General features: G+C 46.2%; 1 protein-coding gene across 4 annotated transcripts in view; it reads right to left on the minus strand.

Moving 5' to 3' along the window:
• Positions 1–23,938, minus strand: part of ZFAT (zinc finger and AT-hook domain containing) — a 204,245-nt gene that overhangs the window by 39,146 nt on the left and 141,161 nt on the right. For all 4 annotated transcript variants that reach the window (XM_073230174.1, XM_073230175.1, XM_073230177.1 and 1 more), the window contains one exon: positions 6,193–6,331. In XM_073230174.1, coding sequence (XP_073086275.1) covers positions 6,193–6,331 — 139 coding nt within the window. The remainder of the gene's footprint in view (positions 1–6,192; positions 6,332–23,938) is intronic.

Raw genomic sequence — 23,938 nt, forward strand, 5'->3', positions numbered from 1 at the left:
AAGCTGGAAAAAAAAAGTAGTGGAGACCCATTTATAAATTGGACTGGGCTCTAAGACTGGCACTGGAATGGAGCTGACAGTCTAGAATGGAATGTGGATAAACAACAAAGACAAGTATGTGGGGTTTTTATTGTAGTGGAAAGTAAATAAACATACAAAAAGAAAAAAAGACATTCACATCCTGATCCCCAGAACATGTGTTACCTTCCATGGTGACAGGGACTTCCAGATGTGATTCAGTTAAGGATCTTGAGGTGGGGAGATGATTCTGGATTGTCCTGGTGGGACTGAGGTGGTGACAAGGGTCCTTACAAGAAGGCGGACGAGACAGGCAGAGTTGGGATATGAGAGAGAGTCCTCTGGCCATTGCTGGCTTTGAAGATGGAGGAAGGAGCTCGAGCCAAAGAAGGAGGACAGCCTCCAGAAGCTGGAAAGGCGAGAGAATGGGTTCCACCCCAGAGACTCCAGCAGGAAAGCACATGTGTCAGCAAACCTGCCTTTGGCCCAGGAGACCCGTCTGCGACCTCTGGGCCTTCAGAGCTCTATGAGGTTGTGTTGTCTTAAACTGCCACCAAGTTTGCAGTCATTTTTTACAGCAGGAATGGAAACTAGTGAAGGCACTGAAGGGCCACTGGAACAAAAGCAGCTTTTATCAAGGGAAGTGGACACAGCAGAATTTTATTTTACAATAGTAAAGTGAAACGCAGAACTGGACTTTGTTCATTCTCACTTCTTGCTGTCTCTTAATTCAGGGCCTGCTTGCAACCCAGCCAGTGTGCCAGCTCAGAACCAGGGAGTGTGCTCAGGGGAGCAGTCAAGTGGGCATCACGTGCAAACACTGAGCTAGAGGGTTCCCAGTGATGTGGCACACCGTTAGGTGAGATCTGGCCATGGGACACAGGATATCTGTGTCCTCTCTCAAACCCCAGCCCCTTCCTGTGGGATACCCAAGAAAACCAGCATTAAGGAAAAATACAGCAGAGGAAAAACAAAGTGCATTTCATTATTAGCCAGGGTGACGTCCCAAACCCCAATGAGGACCACCTGGTAAATGGAGCCTCAGAAAGGTCTCCCCAGTTCTTCCTAGTTCCCCACACATTCCCTACAGTCCTGAGGTCTGAGATCCTCTGGGAAACCACAGGGAAGCTCTAAGAAGAGAGATACTCCCAGAGTCGGCCCAGGGTCAGACTACCAACTAGACCTCCAAGAAAGAAATACAAGAGTAACCAGCACCCCGGGTATGTGACCTGCCAACACATTATCACAGGACTAGTAGCAAATTTGAAGCAATCAGTATCCTAGAATGGAACCATGCCTCTTCCTCCTCTTAAACAAGTGCAAACTTGAGACGAACTTGAGGGGACATCAGCCCATCAGTGGTAAGGAACCAGACTGTGAACCAGAATCAGGTGTGGCTTGACCACCTGCTCACTCTGTGGCCCGGGTCGGTCATTTCCCCTCCTGCGCTGCCTCATTTTTAAACAGGAGTGATGACGCCGACCTCACAGGGCCTTTGTGAGAGAGAAAGTAATATAAATTCACAATCAATAACACAGCACAGCATCACATTGCTGGAAGCATCTACAATAATGCATGGACTGGGGGCCCTGGTAAACATTAATTTAAAATAAAAATGTCCCAAAATCAAATAAATTACTTTTCTGTTACCAGATAGTTTCTGATTTTTCATCTATACTATTTTCCCTAAATCTGGTATGAAAACCAAAGATAGGACTATGTACACAGATTCACATTTTTCTAATACAGTAGTTCAAAATAATACCAACGTTTTAGAAGATGCCAAGACTACACCTTCCCTTTAACTCTCCTCTCATTGCTTCTCTCATCTCAGCTACCTTCCCCCACCCCCCTGACCCTCTAAACTGGGCTCTGAGAGAAGGGCTGGCACCTGGGAATGCAGCAAATCCCCCTGCAGGAGCAGCGCAGGAGCACATGCTTTCTGCTACGCTCGGATCACGAAGCTGTGAGGAGCTGCCCAGCCATCGTCCCTGACCCAGGCAGTAAACAGCAACACACGCCACCACAGCCCCGTGCCCAGCACAGGGTCGGGCACACTAGGAACTCAAGAGATACACGTGAGGAAGGAATATGAAGGAATATGGGAACAAACACCTAGTCCATTTGAGCTGTTTATCAAGTACTTGCTGCATGTCAGGGATGGGCTGGGATCTTGGAGAACAATACTGAATCTCTGCCATTAGAACCCTGTCTTTGAAGATGTGCAACCCGATGTTCAGAGAAGTAGCTGGTCCAAGGGCCACAGTGGCCAGAGAGCCTGTTGTAGGTCCATTTGACTCCCAAACTTATGCTCATGCTAAGGACCAGGGGCACTTGCAGGAGTGCTTTGAAGTCACTAGAAAATGACCAAGCCTGCCAAGTCCTGTCTTCATCCCACAGTGAGCTCCAGGAGTATCTAATGACTCGAAGGCTTAGTGCCAGAGCATCTTACACCTTCTCACGATCTAGACTGGTTGAACGAGCCCTTGACCAGCTTAAGTGGGAGTATGTCAAGGGGAGGAGGGGCAGGTCCACTGGAGCAATACACCCTGAAAACGTGCATTTGTGTGGGGAAATGCCTCGAACCCATACAACGAAATGTGATGGGCTAAGAGGAATAAACAAGAGACTGTCCAATCTGCCTTCAAAATATCAGCAGTACATCAAATATAAAAACATTTACATAGCATTCAGTACATGTCTAATTACCATAAAGTACCAGAGTTCTGAGGAAATTGGTGCATTCTGAAGGTGCCCAGCTGGCAAGCTGCTGGCAGTGTCACCCCTGGACCAGGATCAGAGGTGTGCGGGAGCTGGCTCTAAATGGCTCACAACAAGCTGTGACATCTCTTCCCAGTTCAGTGACAGCACAGTGGCAGCTTCAAATTGGCCACGGTGGAAATATTTATACCATAGAAATTGACAAATGCTACAGATCGGGTTGCCCCTGGGGTGCCAACTGGTAAACATTTGCAGAACACTCCTGGTGGGTCCCTAGGAAGCCACCACTCTAGGGCTTCTGGGGCACCATGGCAATTACCCAGACCCCATGGAAAACCCCAGGTGCCTCCCCTCAGAAACCTCCACAGAACAGCGATGTCTGCTAAGCCAACACCTAGGTCTCCTTCTCCAGCTCCTCTGCAGTGCTGCCACCATTCCCAATCCCCGAGCCCAGAGGACAGATGGGAAAGAAAACCTTCTCCAGCAATGGATGGCTCTCCCTGGGTCCCAGCACGCTGTTGTTTAAACATAGCTGATGGGCAAGGAGTCACTGTGCTGGGCTTAAGGAGGCTGTAACACCATTTTGAGAAAACTACATTTAATTCATTATTTTTTTACTATGCTATCATTTTAACACATTCCTCTATATCAAAACAAGAAATTATAAGGCCCCATGAAGATTTTTTTTTTTTTGAGAGGGCATCTCTCATATTTATTGATCAAATGGTTGTTACCAGTTAACAACAATAAAGTTCTGTACAGGGGACTCAATGCACAATCATTAATCCACCCCAAGCCTAATTCTCATCAGTCTCCGATCTTCTGAAGCACAACGAACAAGTTCTTACATGGTGAACAAGTTCTTAGATAGTGAATAAGTTCTTACATGGTGAACAGTGCAAGGGCAGTCATCACAGAAACTTTCGGTTTTGATCACGCATCATGAACTACAAACAATCAGGTCAGATATGAATATTCGTTTGATTTTTATACTTGATTTATATGTGAATCCCACATTTCTCCCTTATTATTATTATTATTTTTAATAAAATGCTGAAGTGGTAGGTAGATGCAAGATAAAGGTAGAAAACATAGTTTAGTGCTGTAAGAAAGCAAATGTAGATGATCAGGTGTGTGCCTGTAGACTATGTGTTAATCCAAGCTAGACAAGGGCAACAAAACATCCACGGATGCAGACGATTTCTCTCAAAACAGGGGGGTGAGGTTCTAAGCCTCACCTCTGTTGGTCCCCAATTTCTCACCTGATGGCCCCCCTGCGACTGTGCCTGTCTTAGGTTGTTCCTCCCTTGAGGAATCTTACCCGTCTCTGGCTAACCAGTCATCTCCCATGAAGATATTTTTTGAGGAGCAAGTAGAAGAGGGAAATAAAAACAAGCTGGGATGGGGAGAATTACTTGAAATTAATCAAAAGAAAATGAAGAATTCCAGTGGTACCAAATGACTCAGCGTTTCCAAATGCAGTAATTTTATCCAGTCCCACTTTCTCCCTCTATTCTCCTTCCCTCTCTCAAATTTAAGAACAGTGTGAGCTTTGTGCTCCTGCGATTTCTAAGCTGCCCTCATAACCAACCAGCTATCTGATCTCAAAAATAGGTCTCCCCCTGGAACACAATGGCACAGTGTCTCTTATGAGCCAAGAGACATGTAGTTTTGTCCTTCTGCAATATGGCCCTGAAAGGGGGCATATGACATATATCAGTATCGAAAAAGACCACAGATACCTGCAAAGATTTTAATCTGCAAGGAATAAAAAATAAAACCCAGACGCTGGCATGGAATACCAATAGATTATAGAGGGTCTAAGAAAGCTAAGTGAAAACTTAGAGCATGAAACAGTTGGACCTCAGCACATTTTCTGCAAGGCAATGATGAAAGTGCAAGCACAGAGCAATGATAGCGTCATCAATCAGATCCCAGCTGCCGTGGTAAACATCTATTTCCTGCCAATCCAACCCAAGAGCGTGAAGGATGTTAAAACGAGGCTCTAGCCCGCTGCTCTAGTTATCTGCTGTGACTCTAGGCAGTCCATTCTCTCCTCTGAGATTCCTGGACAGAGGAGAAGTCATCAAAAATGATGCAATGGCTCTAGAGGGCACAGATAGTTTCACAAATGAAAGAGAAAGAAACAAAAAAAAGAAATTAAAATGTATTAAGTGCTCAAGTGTCCTCTCATTTGACCTTCTCCCCCATCACATGAGAGGCTGCTTCAAACCCACCCTTAGGTGGGGCCTGAGGCAGAAAGGTTTGGTGACTTGCCTGAATGGCAAGACTGAAGAAGAACAGAGATCTGAGGCAGGCCCTCCACAGCACCATCCTGCTCTCTCCAGCTCAGTCAAACTGCCGAGAAAGAAAACACAAGGCACGGGCTTCCCAGTACCCCAGATGGATGGCTTTAAAATTATCCTGAGTTTTTTATGCTGTTCATCTATTTCTATACATCAGCCCTGTCACCAAAAGTGCTGAAGGATACAGTCAATTCATTTGTTTTACATGAAGATGCATTTCATGCCAATTCTAAGCAGCAGAGCTTCATGCTGCCTCAGAAAACTCTTGAGTGTCCCCAGCTGCAGCCGAGTTTACAATCCCACATCTCTGTTTACTGGGGACAGATTTCTAAAACTGTCTTTGGCTTCAAACAGTTATAGGACTCAGGAAAGATCAGCAACTGACCCACTGCACGCTGCAATCATTTTGCAGTTGAATTACTGAAGGGCACATTTAAATACAACAGCATTTTTCTGGCAACCACGCATGAGCTAAACCCTTTCGAGTGAGAATATATGATTATTTATTGAAAAAAAGAAGGGAAAAAACCCAAACTTTTCAATATTAGAAGTTTGTATTCATTCTCTTTAGTTTAAATGTTCCAAATGGTTTTCCATTTCAGGATGAGCATCGGTAATATTTTCAGGTAAATACAATAAATATTTTCAGGTAAGCTAAGGAAGCACACATGTTTACCATGCCATTACATGTAACTGCAATAAAAGAAAAATATGGAAACCCTACAATGTCCCACAATAGGAGCATGGCTAAATACAATGGGGATACTTCCACTGTAACCTTGGCAATTATACTAAGGAAGGCAGGTACCAAAGGAAAGTGAAATCAATTTTAGTAAAGAAAGTAAGCCAGGAACTTCCATTTAGCAAAATGTATTCAAGGACAACGACCAGAAGGAAGTGCTGAGAAATGCACGTTATGGGGGCTGGGAGGTACAGTCTGTGGGTGCGCCATCACTGTGTCCTTTTAGACTGCCACTAGGTCGCTATGATGCAATCACGGCAATAAGCAATGCTGGTCAAAACAATGAGGAGGGGGACGAAGATGACAGCGAAGAGGAGGAGTTAACGAGACCAACAGCCCAGGGGTCAGGGCCGAGCTGGAACTGGTCACAGCTCGCCCGCGCGGGCCCCGAGGGCCCCCACCTACCTTGCTGGATGAGCGCCTCGGCCGCCAGCTCACCGGTGCCCACGTTGGCGTACTCCTCGCTGGGGTGCTTCCTGTTGTAGTGCCGCTTCAGAGAGCCCGATATGTTGCACGAATAATGGCAGTGGGCACAGCGGAAAGGCTGCAGGGACAAGGAGGAGGAGTCGCGCAGAGGTGAGATCGAGCCACGCGAGGGGAACAGACGCGCTCCCCCCAGGGTCCTCCTTCACTACTCTCCCCTCTGCAAGGGTCTGACACCCCGAAAGCTGATGAGCAGCCTGCCCCCCTGGGATGTGCTTTTGGGACAGTCATGACCTCAGAATGTTGAGCCAAGTGACTAGGTGCGGCATCCCCAGGCTGAAGGGGTCTCTGCCATATCTGCTTGCTTCCATTTCTTTCCCTTTTCTGGTCACCCCAGAACTTACAGTGCTTAGTCAAAAAGAAAATTTTTAAAACACAGTAATCTAACACTTTTTTTATGTGAGTAACTTTCAAATTAGCTCCCTTTACAATTAATTTCCTGATATACTTGCTTCTTTAACTAAACAATTTCCTCTACAGTATTTACCTACAAAGGACTTGCAGAAACACAAGTGTCAACCCACCACTGTCCACCATCAGGGAAATCCGTATGGTAAAATCTATTTCCAGCCCTCCACCTGGGTAAGACCAGGCATTCTTCAGGTTAAGGACACAAATGGGTCCTGCAGCCTTGTCTGCCATCTTGCACACTGCTTTGGGGGGCTTGTAAAATATGGTGTAAGGGAAGGGGGCCTGCTCAGGCCTCTTGGGGAGCCCAGTGAAACCCGGACATCAGCTGGACGATGCATGTACACCCAGATGTCCTAGGCCATGCCTCATTCCCATCTGGGACAGTATTAGTGTCCCTTTGAATGGCGTGCTGTACAACTTCATGGCAGAATGCTATGTTTGTACTGTCCTGTTGCACTCAGGGCCCATTTGGTAGCACAGGCAGCTTCCTGGCCCCTGGGGAAAGCATGGAAATGCCCTGGGGCAGCAGCACTCTGACTGGCACAAGGCAGTCAGAAGGAGCAAGTTCACCTGACCTCTGGCACTGACCTGCAAAGAACCGCAGACAATCGGCAAAACTTCTCTGAGTGCTGAGCTTCTCATATAAAATGGGGATAATAATGCTGCCTTGTAAGACTGAGGTGAGGATTAAATGATACGATGTAAACCACCACCAAAGAGGCCACAGAAAGCACTCGTGTGTATCAGCACTTTTACACCACTCCAGTGTGCCTGTGGGAGCTGATGCTCCAAACCCTTGACTCCTCAGCCCTCCAGGTGAGCAGTCTCTCACCACTATGACCCAGAGGAGCTAAGCCAGCCACAGCAGGGCTCTGAAGGTGAGGTACAAACAGGGAGGGAATGGCCCCCTCCTGCACTCTAATCAGCCCCCCTTTCAATGGTTCCTCCCTTGCAAGGGTACAGACGTGTTAATGTCTCCCCACTGAGAGAAAGAGAGAAATGAAGGGAGGGGTGAAAGAAAAACCATGTACCCTGCCCATGTTTAGGTCATTGCTCTCCTGGCCCTTTGCCCCAACCAGCCCACCTCAGGAAGAGCAGTTTCTGCCACTGCCTAGGCCTTCCTCCTCCCTTGCTGGCATCAGGGACACCCTGCACACCTCTGCCACAGGCACCACCAGTGGTCTGGTAGACCTCGCACCCACTCCCTTCCTGCCTCCTTTAGCTGGCTGCTACCTCCCACTGAGACATTTGTGGCAGGGTGGCATCGCATCACCGGGTTCTCACCCACTCTGAACTTTCTTGGTTTATTTTACTATATCTGCTTCCCAGGCTGTAGGAAAGACTGGCTTTCTCCACAGCTCTGTCCTGGGGCCCGTGTGTTCCCCTGCTGTGGCTCCAATGATTATATTTACATGTTGATATTTAGCTCATTGTGATCTCTCCCAAACCACAATAGGAATTTTCAACTCTTCCAAGTATCTCTATGGGGATATTCCACGGGCACCTCAAAATAAACACACAATTCCAGACTCACTATCTTTCTGAAAATCAGCCCATCACCCAGAAGCAGAACCCTGAGCATCATCCTAGACATGTCCTTCTCTCTTACAATTCAACTAATAGCTGAGTCTTGCCCAGGCTTCCTCAGAAACCCCTCCAGAACCTGGCCCTCCCCTCTCCACCTGTCACTCCAGCCCAGAGAAAGGTGTGCCCTGGCCTGTAAAGGAAATGCTGTTATTCCCAGAAGGGCTGTTCTGGGACAGAAAGACACAGGGAAATTAATCCAGTGAGCTAACCCTCTCTGAAATGGGGGGGACTCCACCCCACATGAAGGCCATCCTTTGGTCTCAGGTACTTTGTGCTGCACAGCATGTGCTCCACTCAGTCCTCCATGTAAGAGATCCCTAAGCTTTAGCCCCCCACAAGTTTATTAAACAAAGGACCTGGAACAAAGGCAGAAAATTAGGCTCTCTCATCTATCTGCTGAGTGGAGACCAGAAGGTCTAAAATGCCAATATATGATTATGTGCAAAGTTAAAACAGAAGCTAAAATATTTTCAAGTGCTTTCCTCTCTAAGAAAATACTATGAAACTATTTTTACAACAATTTGTTAACATTTTTCTGTAAAAGTTATAGCATTTACATAGAAATAGGAAAGACCCACCCAAATTGCTGTACAACCAGGACTGGGCAGTCAGTGGGCCGTGAGCGGCTGGAAGGGGCAAGTAAAGTGAGAAATGGTCCTGCAAACCTGACTTCAGGCTCCAGAGCCCACATCATCCTTCTTCTGGCAAAGCAGATAAACTGCCTCAAGAGAGTTTCAACTCCTTTTATCTCCCGCAACCCCTCCTTAAGAGAACTGCTAACAAGGAGAACTGTGCGCAGATTGGCAAAAAGTGTACAGATGAGCCCAAATCCCAATCAGCCTCTGAGCTATGAATTTCTGTCAAACTCTTCAAGTTAGAAGGGAGGCTTTCACAGATCGACTCTGGCCAACCTTCCCTCCAAGAGGAGATGTTTTCCTGGAGCCTCTGACAGTCTGTGTCTTGGCCTTTGTTAGGTGCACCAGTCAAGCCCCGGAAGTCTCTTGTACTGCTCAGCAGCTCTGGGGGTTTAGAAAGATAAACCTCCCTCTTTCCCTCATTGGTATTCTCCTGTTTAGCCTTCATAATCTTTTGTTCAATCAGCAACCGATAACTTCTACTTGGAAGCTGCTCTACGTAACTGTGGTAATGGAGGTGTACCTGTACCCCTCAAACAAAGCAAGCTCAAACCTGGAAGGCAATGCCACATTTCAGCAGGGAATTCTGCTGGGGCTACTGCAGGGCAGGAGACAAGGGGGAGACAGCAAATGACATCCTTGCACCCGTTGCCAGACGTGAAGTCTGACTGCATTATTAACATCACAAGTATTGAGATCTCCTTCATGAAGCATGCATTTACTGACCTACTATGAGTCAGGCACTGTTCTCTCACCAAGGAATACAATGATGAAGGAGACAGATCTGTAATTCTCTCAAAACACTCGAGTTTTTGGACTCATATACCAACTGCAAAGATGGAATGCTATCCAGACAAACTAAATCATAAAACCTGGTTGCCAAGTCAGATGCTCACAGGCAGCAAATGACTGCAGATCTCCAAAGGGGAGTTATTTATTGAGAGCTTTCAAGCCAGAAGCTGACCTAGAGTTAGGAGAAAGATATAAGCAAGCTACAATAGTGGAGTTCATGTGAAACAAAAGATTAAAGTTCTTACTGTGGCCGAAAGAGAGTGATTCAAAAACAAGACAAGGAACCCATTGCTATACCTAGTACTCAGCGTTGCACTGGAGTTATTAATTACTGTAACCGTGTTAATAAGTACATGTTATTATTACTAGTATTTAAAATTATTGATGATTATTACTATTTTAGCTAACATTTCTGACAGCCACCATATGCCAGGTAATTGTTTTGCAGGATTAATTCCTGTAAGTCTTACAATAAACCTCATGTGATAATTACAATTATTATCCCCATATCACAGGAAAGAAAACTGAGGTGCAGAATGGTTAAGGAATTTGCCCAAAGTTTCCATCTCCCAGCCTGCCCAGGTGGCCTGCACTGGAGTTTTGGCCCCAGGCCCAGCCAGCAATAAAGAGATGACTGACTTTCCACTGGCCATGATTTCCTGAGTATCTGCCTCCCCTGGGAGCTCCACTGAGAGGCACGGTTTGGTATTGCTGCATTTCTCAGACATAAGGCAGCTAACATCTCACCATCAACTTCTGAAAAATAAGGACCACCACGGTAGGCTAGGAGAAATGGAGGTCGTCCTGGAACATCATGATGAAGCAGGGGCTGATGGGAGCTGAGGACAGACAGCAGCCAGATCAAGTGGGATGTGCACTGGGTCAGAAAAGTGACTTCAGGAGATGTGAGTCTCTGCCGGGTGTCAGGCAGGGGATAACATGCCAACTTCACATTTGGAGTTATCACTCTGGAAATCAATGGAGGGTGGACTTGAAAGGAGCCAGATTGAAGGCAGGGAACCAACTGTCCAGTGTTGCAGTGATGCAGACAAGAGATACAGAGATCCCTATAATATAGATTTGGGATTATAGATTATACCCCTTTACACAGATTATAGGTAAATAATCTGGGCATATTTACAGGGCCTAAGAGGAGAGAGCAGAACAAGAAAACAGAGAAGGAAGAGCAGGTTCAGAGAGATGGAGGAGGTAAAATCAGCCAGACCTGCTGAATGAGACGCCCAGTGAGAAGATGGAGACGAATGGCTTCCTAGTTCCCAGCTGGGCTGACAGGAGGAAGGCAGGCGCCAGCTGTGGGGGGAGCTCCCTGCGTGAGGCAGAGGGAGGCTGTGGGTGCAGGACTCTGGGCGTCCTGGATGCAGGCCCAGGAAGTGCTTGGAGACGCAACCAGATAGCTCAGAGGAAAGTCGGAGCTGCAGATACAGATCTGAGCACAGGCACCCGGCGGATGCCCTGAGACGGGACACCCCCAAATAGGAGGACGTGTGAAGCAGGGATGAGCAGCACCAGAACAGCACCCTGGAATCCAGGCTACAGGAAAACAAGATGAGCTCATGAGGCAGGACAAGAGAGAATGACAGCAAGTGGAGACGCAGGGTGGCTGGAGGGAGGGAAGGCAGAGTCAGTACCTAGGAATCCAGTGAGGTAAGGCCTGGAGGAGGACCTCCCGGCCCTGCCCGCTAGCGGAGAGGGCATGTGGCCTTACAAGGAGAGTTTCAGTGACAGTGAGAACAAAAAGCTTGGTCAAGAAGAGAAGGCAGGAAGCTGGATTCTGGGACATGTTTCAATGATGCAAATGATACACCTTTTTCAAAAGGTGCATCAAAGGATCTTTCTCAAAAGGTACACTGAGGATCATCAATTTGAGTTGAAAGGAAAAGTGCAATTGAATTTGTTAAAACTGAAATTCTAAGTTCTCAGACTTATGTGAAAAAATCAGGTAAAATATACTGTTTCACAATTTGAGGATTTACTCTTCTGGTTCTTTGAACAGGAAGAAAGAAAAGTGGAAGAAAGCCCTATCTCGTATATAAAACTGGGCTGAAAAATATGATCAGAAGACATCTAACTTCATCAAAGAGGGGCTGATCCCATTTCCTATCAGCATCCAGAAAGACACTTAGAGGAATGTTGGAAAACAGATGAGAAGCTGTGAGGAGGTAATATCCAAGGTCATGACATTGGTAACACCAACTTAAAAAGCACAGGATGGCTTTTTGGTAAAAGGACATGCTGTTGGGCTGACTCTATTCACAGAAAGCAGGAGGACTCTCACCAGGTAAGACCCTGCAGTCTGGTGTGTGACCAAGTATATACCACAGTCACGCAGACGTGAGCCCTTTTGTGATGGGCCTGCCACTCTCTGCAGAGGATGGAAAAGGATACGACAAGGGGGAAGGTCTGGGATGACTACTAAGGAAAAACCTGTGGCCACAAGTCACGACTTCATCACCCTAGTTCAATAAGAGCCAGTGTAGAGACAGAGGCAGAGACAAAAACAGAGAGACAGGGACAGAGATAAAGGAGACAAACCACAAATCTAAGTGGTATCTGGGTGAACTTGGATCCAAAATGGAAGGAAAAGTTCTGTAATTGTTACAGCCTATATGAAGTGGACTGGCAGGTAGAAGAATTTAGATTATGCTTGAGAGAAGCTGGATATCAGAAGTTGGACACCTTTACAGGGTAAAAGACCTTCAATCATTTCTACATCAAACACAGGCAGGAGATAAAGTCAAGAAGCATGAATGAACCAGGAGCTGGGAGTTCGGGATTCAGGTGCTGGGTCCACCACTAATTAGCTGGGACGCCCTGGCTAAACCCCAGTGCTCTGGATTCCCTACCTGTGAAATGGGAAAACAAACCTTCCCTGCCTACCTGGGGTGGGTGAGGTGTGGCTGTGCTTAGGGGAGAGTAAGACACATCAGGCCTCATTACCGCAGCACTTTCTCAATTCATTAGTAAATTCGCCTTTGTTGTGTGGTAATGACGCGAAGCGTCTCCTGGTGAGTGCCAGGCCCACTGCCCCCTCCCCTCCTAGAGGAGCCCCCTTCTGTGCGGTGTGACCCTCCCCAGGAGCCTGGTCGTTGAAGGACGCAGCTGGGTCTGCCTGAGGCTCGAGACTGGTCCCCACACCAGAGGCAGTCTGTAAATGTTAACTATTATTATGGCCATTATCATTGTCAGAGTCAAAATGTAGTACAAAATTATAGGAGAAAAATAAGAAAATTAACCATAAAAAGAAAACAGTAGCAAAAAGAAAAAACAGTCTTCACAGGATTTACACAGAACAGTAAGTTTTAGTTACACAGGCAAATGCTGTAGAGATGGTTTCATTTTATCTGTTAAGGAAAGGGTGCGAGGGGCAGGTGCATCAAAACCGTACTGCCTTCCTTCACTGTGATCAGGCGACCAGAGACACCGGGTCTAAAGCAGGCAAAAAGGGAGCTCCATGATGGTAATGACGGGGCCATAAAACACAACAGCAGACAAGTTCAGAGGAAAAAGACGGGCGTAAGAAACCCTGCCGAGAATAAGGAGGCGAGGTGGCAGGAGGGCTTCTAACTTGGTCCCGTGGCAAAATGACCGCTTCTCCAGGCTGAGTGGTACCAATTGCAAGCCAGAGCTACTCTGGGCAGCTGTGTCCACCTCCTCACTGCACAGGGGCTGGCATGGCGGGGCTCTCAGGGCCCTCATCTACCAGCCATGTGACCTCAGACACATTCGCAAACTTCTGATGTTTCCGTTTCCTCCTTAGAAATTAGCAATAAGGAGACACTGACAGCACCCAGTTCCTGGGAGAGACCAAAGGAGGGATTCTACAGAGCAAAGTGCTACCAAGTGTTCAGAAGACATTCATCACTATCACACTCTGAGTAATGCTCAGTGAGTCTGTGAACTGCTGTGGTCTAATATACTCCCCAGAAAAGACTGTCACAAGAACCTAGGATACCCTACCTGAACCCTGGGCTCTCCCAGGGGGCAACCCCTTGCTAGACTCCATGCAACATGAAGTTAGAGTTCAAGGTCAAAGCCCACTGTTTCAGTGAGGTCTTCCCTCTCCCTCTGCATCACGCCTTTAGGCATCTTTTCTTTCATCTGTGTGATGAAAATTACACTGAGACTAGACTGATGTTCTAACATATCACCCACAATCCAAAATGCCCAAAAAGAAGACTGCAGTCGGGGGTCTCACTAACGACCAAATGACAGGCCTGAGAAAATATTTAGTGTAACTCTGGCATTGCCAAACTTCAATCAAGTTACCCAGGAGGATTGATGGTGTTGGTACTGTGTGTTTCTGGGGCTCTGGTCATGGGACACCTGCAGGATTCACAATAGTGCTGCCACAGCTGCGTACACCCAACAGGAACATGGAGTTTTTTCATTAATGTCTGAGGTGGCCATCAATTCCCTAAAATGCAGGCTGGCAGCGAGTCTCCCTGAGAAGCATGCAGCTGGGCTGGGGGGCCAGTGGGCTCCCGAATTCGTGAGAACTTTTCCTTCAGGACTCTTCTGCCTCACAGACTTAATTTCTCAGTTACACCTGAGCCTGAGGAGGCACTTTCATCTCATCAGAGCCCGGAAAGGACAGGATGTAGTGGGAGCTTCTTCTGAAGTCTTACTTGGATGTTTGTTATTTCTGGAAGAAAACAATGAGAACGGATGCTTCCCCAGCAGTTGCCATGGAAAGCTGTGCCCCAGGACATTTCCCACACCCTTTGAGTGGCAGGGGTCTCAGGAGTCAGGGAGACCTGGGCTCAGTCAGGGATCTATGAGTTCACAGCTGTGCAATTTTGGGTAGTCTGCTCATTTTATCACAAGGAGTCGTGATGACGGTGTGCACACAGCAACCTGCATGGAGATGCTCGTCAGATTACTACTGACTATTTCTGCGCAGATGCTCGGGCAAGCCGCTCATTTAGAGGAGAAGAAGGAGTACTATTCCATCTGCCCAAATATCTGCATTTCGGACTTGAGAATGTCCATGTTCATCTTTGGAGCAATGGAAGACCAGATGAACAAGGGAACCAGAATTCACCGGCGATGGTGACAGTGATCCTCGAGTGTACACATGCCTCACAACTACCTTGAGAAGAGATAAAAATTCTCACCTTCCAGATGGGGATGCAGAGGCCTGGGGGATAAGTGGCTTGCTGAAGGTTAACCAGTCAGTCACCAGCAAAAGCCAGCGTGTGAACTGAGGTATGTCTGACCCCAAAGCCAAGGGTCCCTCTCAGCCCCTGGAACACTTACTGCAAACATGCACCATATCCACAACGACCTCCCAGCTGGTGGATTAGATGGACGATTTCTGCAACTTTTCCTGTAATAATATATTTTCAGTTTTGCCAATGATTGTATTTCTAATCACAGGATTGACAAGGAGGTTCTGTTTTCATGGTAGTATTTACAGCACAAAGTTATGACAGCACAAACTACTCGCCTCTTCTTCCCCGGCCTCCCTAATCCTGCTTCAGGGACCTGGCTCGGCATGGCCTCCTGTCTGGATGACCCATAGAATGGCCTGCTCCTACCTCTACCTCCAAAACTGCAGGTGAAACCCAGTTAACAACACTGCCATACTGTGATCCATCATGCCTGCACTCCCACAGATTTCCAAAAAACATACCAGAAAAAAATTGCACACTGTCTTTGACAGGAATCTCCACTGAGAGATTTCTTGAATATAATACAATAATGAAGCAAGACTTCCTGAGCCCGACATAAGGAGATAACACACTTATAGATATTAAATCTGCTCTTTGCTAGAACAGCTCCTGATGGGCTGTACGAGCCTCCACACCATGCAGGGCCTACTCACAGCAGTGTGTCAACAGCACTGGGTGAACTGAATGAATACCATGACCCTGGAACACACTTGGCTGCCCCAGGACTGAGCATCTCACTTCCAAAGCAATTACACATGTTTTATCTCATTTTAACCTCACTGCCCCTTGCTTCTCTGAGGGAAGGGAAGTGCCCAGAGCTCAAGGCCACACAGGGAACTGAGACCAGAGCAAAGAACCAAGCAGGGCCCCATCGTGAAAGAGCTGTTGTGGACCCCTGCCCTTGGGGCTAGAGGGCCTACAGGGAGCTCAGGGTCCCGCCTCCATTCAGGCATCTCCCATGCTGACCCTATGACACCCAAGCCCTGTAGAATCTACTCATTTACCCACTTACTCAGCAAGTATTTACTAAGTGCTGTCTATGTGCTGAGAATAGAACAAAAGCTAAAACAAAGTGCCTCACAGAGCTTAACTTCCGGCTTAAAATCCTGAACAAAGTAATACATCATCTGCCAGATATTGTCAAACATCATGGAGAAAAATTAAAGCATGTGAACCCAGACCAGGAGGAGGTGAGAGACTCCATGGCTTTCTGGAAGAACTGTGCGAGAAGAGGGAAGAACAGAAGTGAAGCCAGGAGGGGGGTGCACAGGCCGGACTGCAGCTGCAGCAGAGTGCGCAGCGGGGACGCAGAGGATGAGGCACAGGGGACCAGGCCTGGAGCCGTGTGCACCGCCTGGAGGAGCTGAGCTTCAACCCAGAGTGTGACCAGAGGCCTCTGGGGTGGCAGGTACAGGTAGGGTTCATTACACTGTTTTTTCTACTTTGAGGTTCTCTGATAAGCAGTTATTCCCCAAGTTGTTTCATACAACCTAAGTGATAGGAGGCTCACTGGGGGAAGAAGAGGTGGGCTTTCTGTGGCCAAATAAGCTTGAGAATCCCCAAGTGCAGTGACCCTCCATGCAGCACCTACCAGCATCCCACGGACTAGTGTCTGACGGGTGCTCTGGAAACCTCTGTCTCTAGCCATCGTCCCCCTCACCTCAGGTACCTCCCCAGGCAGACCATGAGCTGCCTGTCAGGTGCCGGCTGCCCTGACACACACTTCTGAGGGCTGCCCACAGCAGCTGATGGAGTACCTGACGCCAGAGACTCGCAAAAGCAAACCCCCAGGCTGGCTGCTGGCCTCGCCTTCCTATGCAGTGGTAAGTGTGCCCACGAGGAACCTCTTTTCCTCTCAGAGAAATTCTTCACATTGAATCTCTGAATTTCCAAGTTCCATGACCCCCACATCAAAGCTGGCGGTCCTTGTGAAACGTTCCGGATGATGACATGGTCCGGTAGACTGAAATGGTCCAGGGACATCCAGAGCACAGGGCACAGCCTGCTCTGAGAGTCACTTCAGCAGGGCCACGTGCAGGTCCCTCGCCCTGGGCAGGTCAATCACCACAGACTGTGCCTGCGCCCCTAGACTGGGAAGTGAGCCACTCCCAAGAGAAAACATGCATATTCATAAGAAAAAGGCCTGAGGTTGTAAATTATAAGATACATGGTGATGCTTGTAAGAGAAATTCCTAGAAAGCATTTGCATCTGGAATACTGGCTCCCTCCCCTCCTTCTCCAGCCTGAGCCCAGTGGTGAACTACACATACGTACAATCATGAGTGAGGACCGGTAAACTGCCCCCAAACTGACATACAAACACAGCGCCTGACAATGCAAGTCACAGGGCACAGACAAGGGGAAAGAGACACAGAAGTCGAAGCAAAGAAACATACACCAGAAAGGACATGGCCAGCATCTCAGGGGACACCAGGGCAAGCAGGCTGCCCTGGACTCACGTTCCTGATGGTTAGATTCTAAAGAGGTTTGTACCAAATATTTCACAAGATGCTAAAAATGTGAATAAGAATATCACTCCCTTCTCCTTGCCCCACTGGCCACATGCGATGCAGGCCATTAGGCACTCCCCATGGTGCTCTGCAACCTGAGCCATGGGTCAAAACCACCCCACGCCATCTGTGCAGGAGAGAAGAGCCCTGTGGGTTTTTGGACCTGTCTCTTCAGGATTTATAAGCCTGAGAGCATGAGGTCAGGGCTTCGTTCCAGGGTCAACTGCAACAGGGACAACGCCAGCCAGAGGTTAAGGATCCAGACAGCAAAGAGCCAGGTCTTCGTATCGTTGAACAAGGACAGGGGCATCTCTTGTAAAGGCCAGAGGCAAATTAAACAATTTAAAAGAATAAATGTTTTAAAACCATGGGGTACCACAAGTTCAAGAATGGCTTGCATTGAAGCAATTATCTCATCACAATAAATAACAGTAAATCAATCCACACTAATTGCTTTTCGTGCTAGAGCTTAGGAGACTCCTCAGCATTCTCTGATTATTGACTTTTTGGTAATCGCTTGTGCTGTCAAAAATACAATATTTCCAGAGAATATACTGCACACTATTAGAAAGACAGGATTTTAATTTAACCTAAGACAGTCCAATTTCCTTTTACTTTTTTCAGAAGTGCTTCAAAAATCTAAAATGCAAGGATGCTGAAGATGGCATGCCAGGTTTTCAGCAGAGACATTTCAGTTGAAAACAACTTAATAAATGGCCCCTTCGGCCACCGCCACCCGGCTGCGTCCCTTCCTCCTCTTACACACAAACACATGCTTAAGAGAAAAAAGAAAAGCATGTCATCTCAGATGCTTCATTTTCATGCAAATTAAGAACTGAAAAGCAAACAAGCACCACTAGAGACCCTACACTTTACTCCTTACCCTCTCTGCCCCAAGGTTCAGCAATTTCCACTGAACTTGGAAAACGATCCAGCGGCTAAGTTTACACTCAGTCAGCATTTTGCTTGAGTTTTCATAGGTAAACACACATCTGCAGATTTATATGATGAAGGCAGTGAGAGGATGAGAGGCAACAATGCCCCTCTACTTGGCTTGAGAATGAGAAAGTATGATGGAAAGAGAGGAGCTTTGTCTACAAAGGGACAGGATCGGATCCCCGCTCCAGCACTCACAAACTGCTGCTTTATTCTTGGGTATGTTACTAACCTGGACTCAGGGCCTCAGTTCCCTCATCTGTAAGATGAGAATATCAATACCCACATTACAGGGTTTCTGACAGCAAAATAAGGTAACATACAGAAAACACCTGCCATAATGCCTAGCACAAGGCTGTTAGAAAGGACAGGTCCCCATCTTCTCAATTTTGACAGTAGATATTTAACTAGACATTTGACCTTGTGACAGAACAAACGAAGTTACAGAAATAAAGATATGATACCATAAGCAATGCCAGTTGATTCAGCTTTCTGAGCAAGATTGAGAATATCAGACTGAGGATCAACTTGAACTGTTTATAAATGTGTGGTTTTAAATATTCTGCTGATTTGAGATCATTTCCGCACTTCCACTCTCTTACTCACTAAGTTTAGACTGGAAACTAGGAGTCAATTACTTGCATAGCCACATCCTGGCTGACCTCATCCAAATACCACCTTTGTTCAATTTAGCATCCAAGTCCCTTAAGATGAGCTCAGTTCCTGGTGTCTTTTGTATATGTAACTTGTTTCAGCTTCACGTGGACACACTGTGAATGCCTTTGGGACCCATTTCACTATGAGGAATGCAACCAGGGCCTACAGTAGCTCCCTTCCATATGTGGGTATCAGTCAGCCAGAGAACTTCCTGGTTACTATAGGTTTTATGTGATAGGATGATACTATATTAACCCAATTAAAATATGACATGGCTTTTAAAAAACGTTAAGGGTTGGGCTAATTAGCTGGTCTCCAGGTTCCCACAGCACTCAGCACATGACCTTCTTGTAGCAACTGACACACATGCTGTTGCTTTGAATACACGTGGCTCTCCCCAGACTCATAAACCTGGCAGACAGAGGCCTGGCTCCACCCCAACATCCCCTGCCCCTGGCATAGGACTTGGCACACAGTGGGTGCACAGAAAAGGTATGTTAAAGGAATGAGTAAACATCTCATGTTTTGCATCAAAAATTCAGATGCAAATTTAGTACTTTATTTGTACGTATGCAGTCTTGTAAAGTTCTAAATATTAAACTGTGGTATCAAGTACTCCATACAAAATTCTCAAAAAAAGTTCATCCGTGGTAATGAAATCGACTATTGAAATCTCCCCTACTTCCTGTTAGTTTTAAGAAAATACTTGCATTATGCAAATTTTAATTGGACAACAGGTAATACATTCCTCAGGCTTCATAATACAAATTTTTGAGGATTAAAAGGTTTTAGATACATATCAAATATAAGTTAAATGTAACAGTGCCTTTTCATGAATATGGCCTGGCTGGTCCCTTTTACAGGAACATACTCGTCTGCATCTGAGGGATTTATGGCCACAAGAGAGAAGGCCAGCCCTCACCTTCTGGAAGCTAGGGCAGAGGAATACCCAGAGCCATTTGTCAAACAAGCTGAGCCTTGTTTCAGAAATGAAGAAGTCTAAAGTAAAAAGGAGGGGTCAGCACGGCCCAGTTTCTAAAATGCACAGATTTTGAAAGTTGCTGATTTAAGACAGAATTTTTTTTTTGCAGACTTGCACATACATTCACACCAAAATTCACACCAGAATTTTGACTTGATTCCTGGAAGTCAGGAACCTCTTGGGTGTACTTGGCACCTCACAGAACAAAGACCCAAAGTACAAACTCCTTCCATCACTGGGGCCCTGTGACATCTCAGTGCAATGCAAACAACAGGCGAGAAGCAGTGCCCAGGAGAGAATGACATGCCAAGGGCACGGCTGGCCCCTTGGCAGAGGAGACCAGACTGAGCAGACGGATCTAGCCCCACTGAACAGCAGCACTCAGGAGAGACACTCCATCTCTCAGAAGGTGAATTTATGAAGAGCTTTATCCAGGAAATGTGGCTGGTAAAAAGGTCTCTGGGTTAAGTGGCATATTTACGTGGTCAGGCACGTTTTAAAGGAATGTACCAAATTAGGTGACTACAACTCAGTGAGCAAACAGAGCATGTCACAGGCACCAAGAACCTTAAACAAAAGTGTGATAAGAGGATGACACTGTACAGACATGGCAATACCAAGATGAAAGAGAAAGGAAGAAGCTGGGCAGAGTTACAATAGAAGGAACCTGAGAAGGACGTGCCAAGACTTCTTGTAAGCACCTGGTTACTACTCACAATCTGTAAGTGACAAAAAGTACTGCTCTCTCCCCCAGCTACAAACAAGCACAGCTCTTAGGTATCGTGCCCAAGGGCACACAGCTGGTCAGTGGCAAAGCTGGATTCCTTCTATTTATGTCACAAACTCCTCAATACACTGGTATTATTTTTTGCTTTAAATAGTATTTACAGTATACATTTGACAGTATAATTTTTGAAATATATTTTATAGAGGTGGAGCCAAGATGGCGGCGTGAGTAGAGCAGCAGCAATCTCCTCCCGAAACCACATATATCTATGAAAATATAACAAAGACAACTCTTCCTAAAATAGAGACAAGAGGACACAGGACAATATCCAGACCACATCCAAACCTGCGAGAACCCAGCGCCTCGCAAAGGGGGTAAGATACAAGCACCAGTCCGGCGGGTCCCGAGCGCCCATCCCCTCAGCTCCCAGCGGTAGGAGAGAGGTCTGAGCAGGAGGGAGAAGGAGCCCAGGACTGCTGAACACCCAGCCCCAGCCATCTGGACCACAGCGCAGACACAGTGCATGTGGGGTCCTGGATACTAAGGAAACAGGGCGGCAGGACTGGTGAGCGGGTGCCTGAGACCAACACCTGAGGACAAAGAATATCGTGTGTTTTTCTTTTTTTAAAAAAAATTAATTATATATTTATTTATTTATTTTGTTGTTGTTGCTGTTGTTGTTTTGGTTTGGAGAGTGCTTTTTGGAAGTCTTAAAGGGGCAGGGCAGGACACTTAGTCCAGAGGCAGGGAATCTGGGGATCTTTGGGCACTCTAACCCCCTGGGCAGCAAGGAGTACGGAGGCCCCTTACGGAGATACATAGCCTCCCGGCCGCTCCCCCTCCAATGGGGCTCCATCATTTTGGAGCAGTAGCCTCAGCCAGGCCATGCCCACAGCAACAGCAGAGATAAACTCCGTAGCAGCCGGGCAGGAAGCAGAAGCCCTGTCTGTGCGCAGCTGACCAGCACAAGCCACTAGAGGTTGTTGTTCTCCCAGGAGAGGAAGGCCACAAACCAACAAGAAGGAAAGCTCTTCCAGCTGTCACTTGTACCAGCTCTGCAAACCATCTCTATCACCATGAAAAAGCAAAACTACAGGCAGACAAAGATCACAGAGACAACACCTGAGAAGGAGACAGACCTAACCAGTCTTCCTGAAAAAGATTTCAAAATAAAAATCATGAACATGCTGACGGAGAGGCAGAGAAAAATGCAAGAGCAATGGGATGAAGTCCGGAGGGAGATCACAGATGCCAGGAAGGAGATTACAGAAGTGAAACAAACCCTGGAAGGATTTATAAGCAGAATGGATAAGATGCAAGAGGCCATTGAAGGAATAGAAACCAGAGAACAGTAACGTATAGAGGCTGACATAGAGAGAGATAAAAGGATCTCCAGGAACGAAACACTACTAAGAGAACTATGTGACCAATCCAAACGGAACAATATCCGTATTATAGGGGTACCAGAAGAAGAAGAGAGAGGAAAAGGGATAGAAAGTGTCTTTGAAGAAATAATTGCTGAAAACTTCCCAAAACTGGGGGAGGAAATAATCCAACAGACCACGGAAATACACAGAACCCCCAACAGAAAGGATCCAAGGAAGACAACACCAAGACACATAATAATTAAAATGGCAAGGATCAAGGAAAAGGAAAGAGTTTTAAAGGCAGCTAGAGAGAAAAAGGTCACCTATAAAGGAAAACCCATTAGGCTATCATCACACTTCTCAACAGAAACCCCACAGGCCAGAAGAGAATGGCATGATATATTTAATGCAATGAAACAGAAGGGCCTTGAACCAAGGATACCGTATCCAGCACGACTATCATTTAAATATGATGGTGGGATTAAACAATTCCAAGACAAGCAAAAGCTGAGGGAATTTGCTTCCCCCAAACCACCTCTACGGGGCATCTTACAGGGCCTGCTCTAGATGGGAGCACTCCTAAAGAGAGCACAGAACGAAATACACAACATATGAAGAATGGAGGAGGAGGAATAAGAAGGGAGAGAAGAAAAGAATCTCCAGACAGTGTATATAACAGCTCAATAAGCGAGCTAAGTTAGGCAGTAAGATACGAAAGAGGCTAACCTTGAACCTTTGGTAACCACGAATCTAAAGCTTGCAATGGCAATAAGTACATATCTCTCAATAGTCACCCTAAATGTAAATGGACTGAATGCACCAATCAAAAGACACAGAGTAATAGAATGGATAAAAAAGCAAGACCCATCTATATGCTGCTTACAAGAAACTCACCTTAAACCCAAAGACATGCACAGACTAAAAGTCAAGGGATGGAAAAACATATTTCAGAAAAATAACAGTGAGAAGAAAGCAGGGGTTGCAGTACTAATATCAGACAAAATAGACTTCAAAACAAAGAAAGTAACAAGAGATAAAGAAGACCACTACATAATGATAAAGGGCTCAGTCCAACAAGAGGATATAACCATTCTAAATATATATGCACCCAACACAGGAGCACCAGCATATGTGAAACAAATACTAACAGAACTAAAGGGGGAAAAAGAATGCAATGCATTCATTTTAGGAGACTTCAACACGCCACTCACCCCAAAGGATAGATCCACTGGGCAGAAAATAAGTAAGGACATGGAGGCACTGAACAACACAGTACAACAGATGGACCTAATAAACATCTATAGAACTCTACATCCAAAAGCAACAGGATATACATTCTTCTCAAGTGCACATGGAACATTCTCCAGAATAGACCACATACTAGTCGACAAAAAGAGCCTCAGTAAATTCCAAAATACTGAAATTCTACCAACCAATTTTTCAGACCACAAAGGTATAAAACTAGAAATAAATTCTACAAAGAAAACAAAAAGGCTCACAAACACATGGAGGTTTAACAACGCGCTTCTAAATAGTCAATGGATCAATGAACAAATCAAAATAGAGATCAAGGAATATATAGAAACAAATGACAACAACAAAAAGCCCCAACTTCTGTGGGACGTAGCAAAAGCAGTCTTAAGAGGAATGTATATAGCAATCCAGGCACACTTTAAGAAGGAAGAACAATCCCAAATGAATAGTCTAACATCACAGTTATCAAAACTGGAAAAAGAAGAACAAATGAAGCCTAAAGTCAGCAGAAGGAGGGACATAATAAAGATCAGAGAAGAAATAAACAAAATTGAGAAGAATAAAACAATAGCAAAAATCAACGAAACCAAGAGCTGGTATAGATAAGCCTCTAGCCAA

This window comes from Manis javanica, chromosome 2, assembly GCF_040802235.1.
Source record: "Manis javanica isolate MJ-LG chromosome 2, MJ_LKY, whole genome shotgun sequence".
Lineage (NCBI taxonomy): Eukaryota > Metazoa > Chordata > Mammalia > Pholidota > Manidae > Manis > Manis javanica.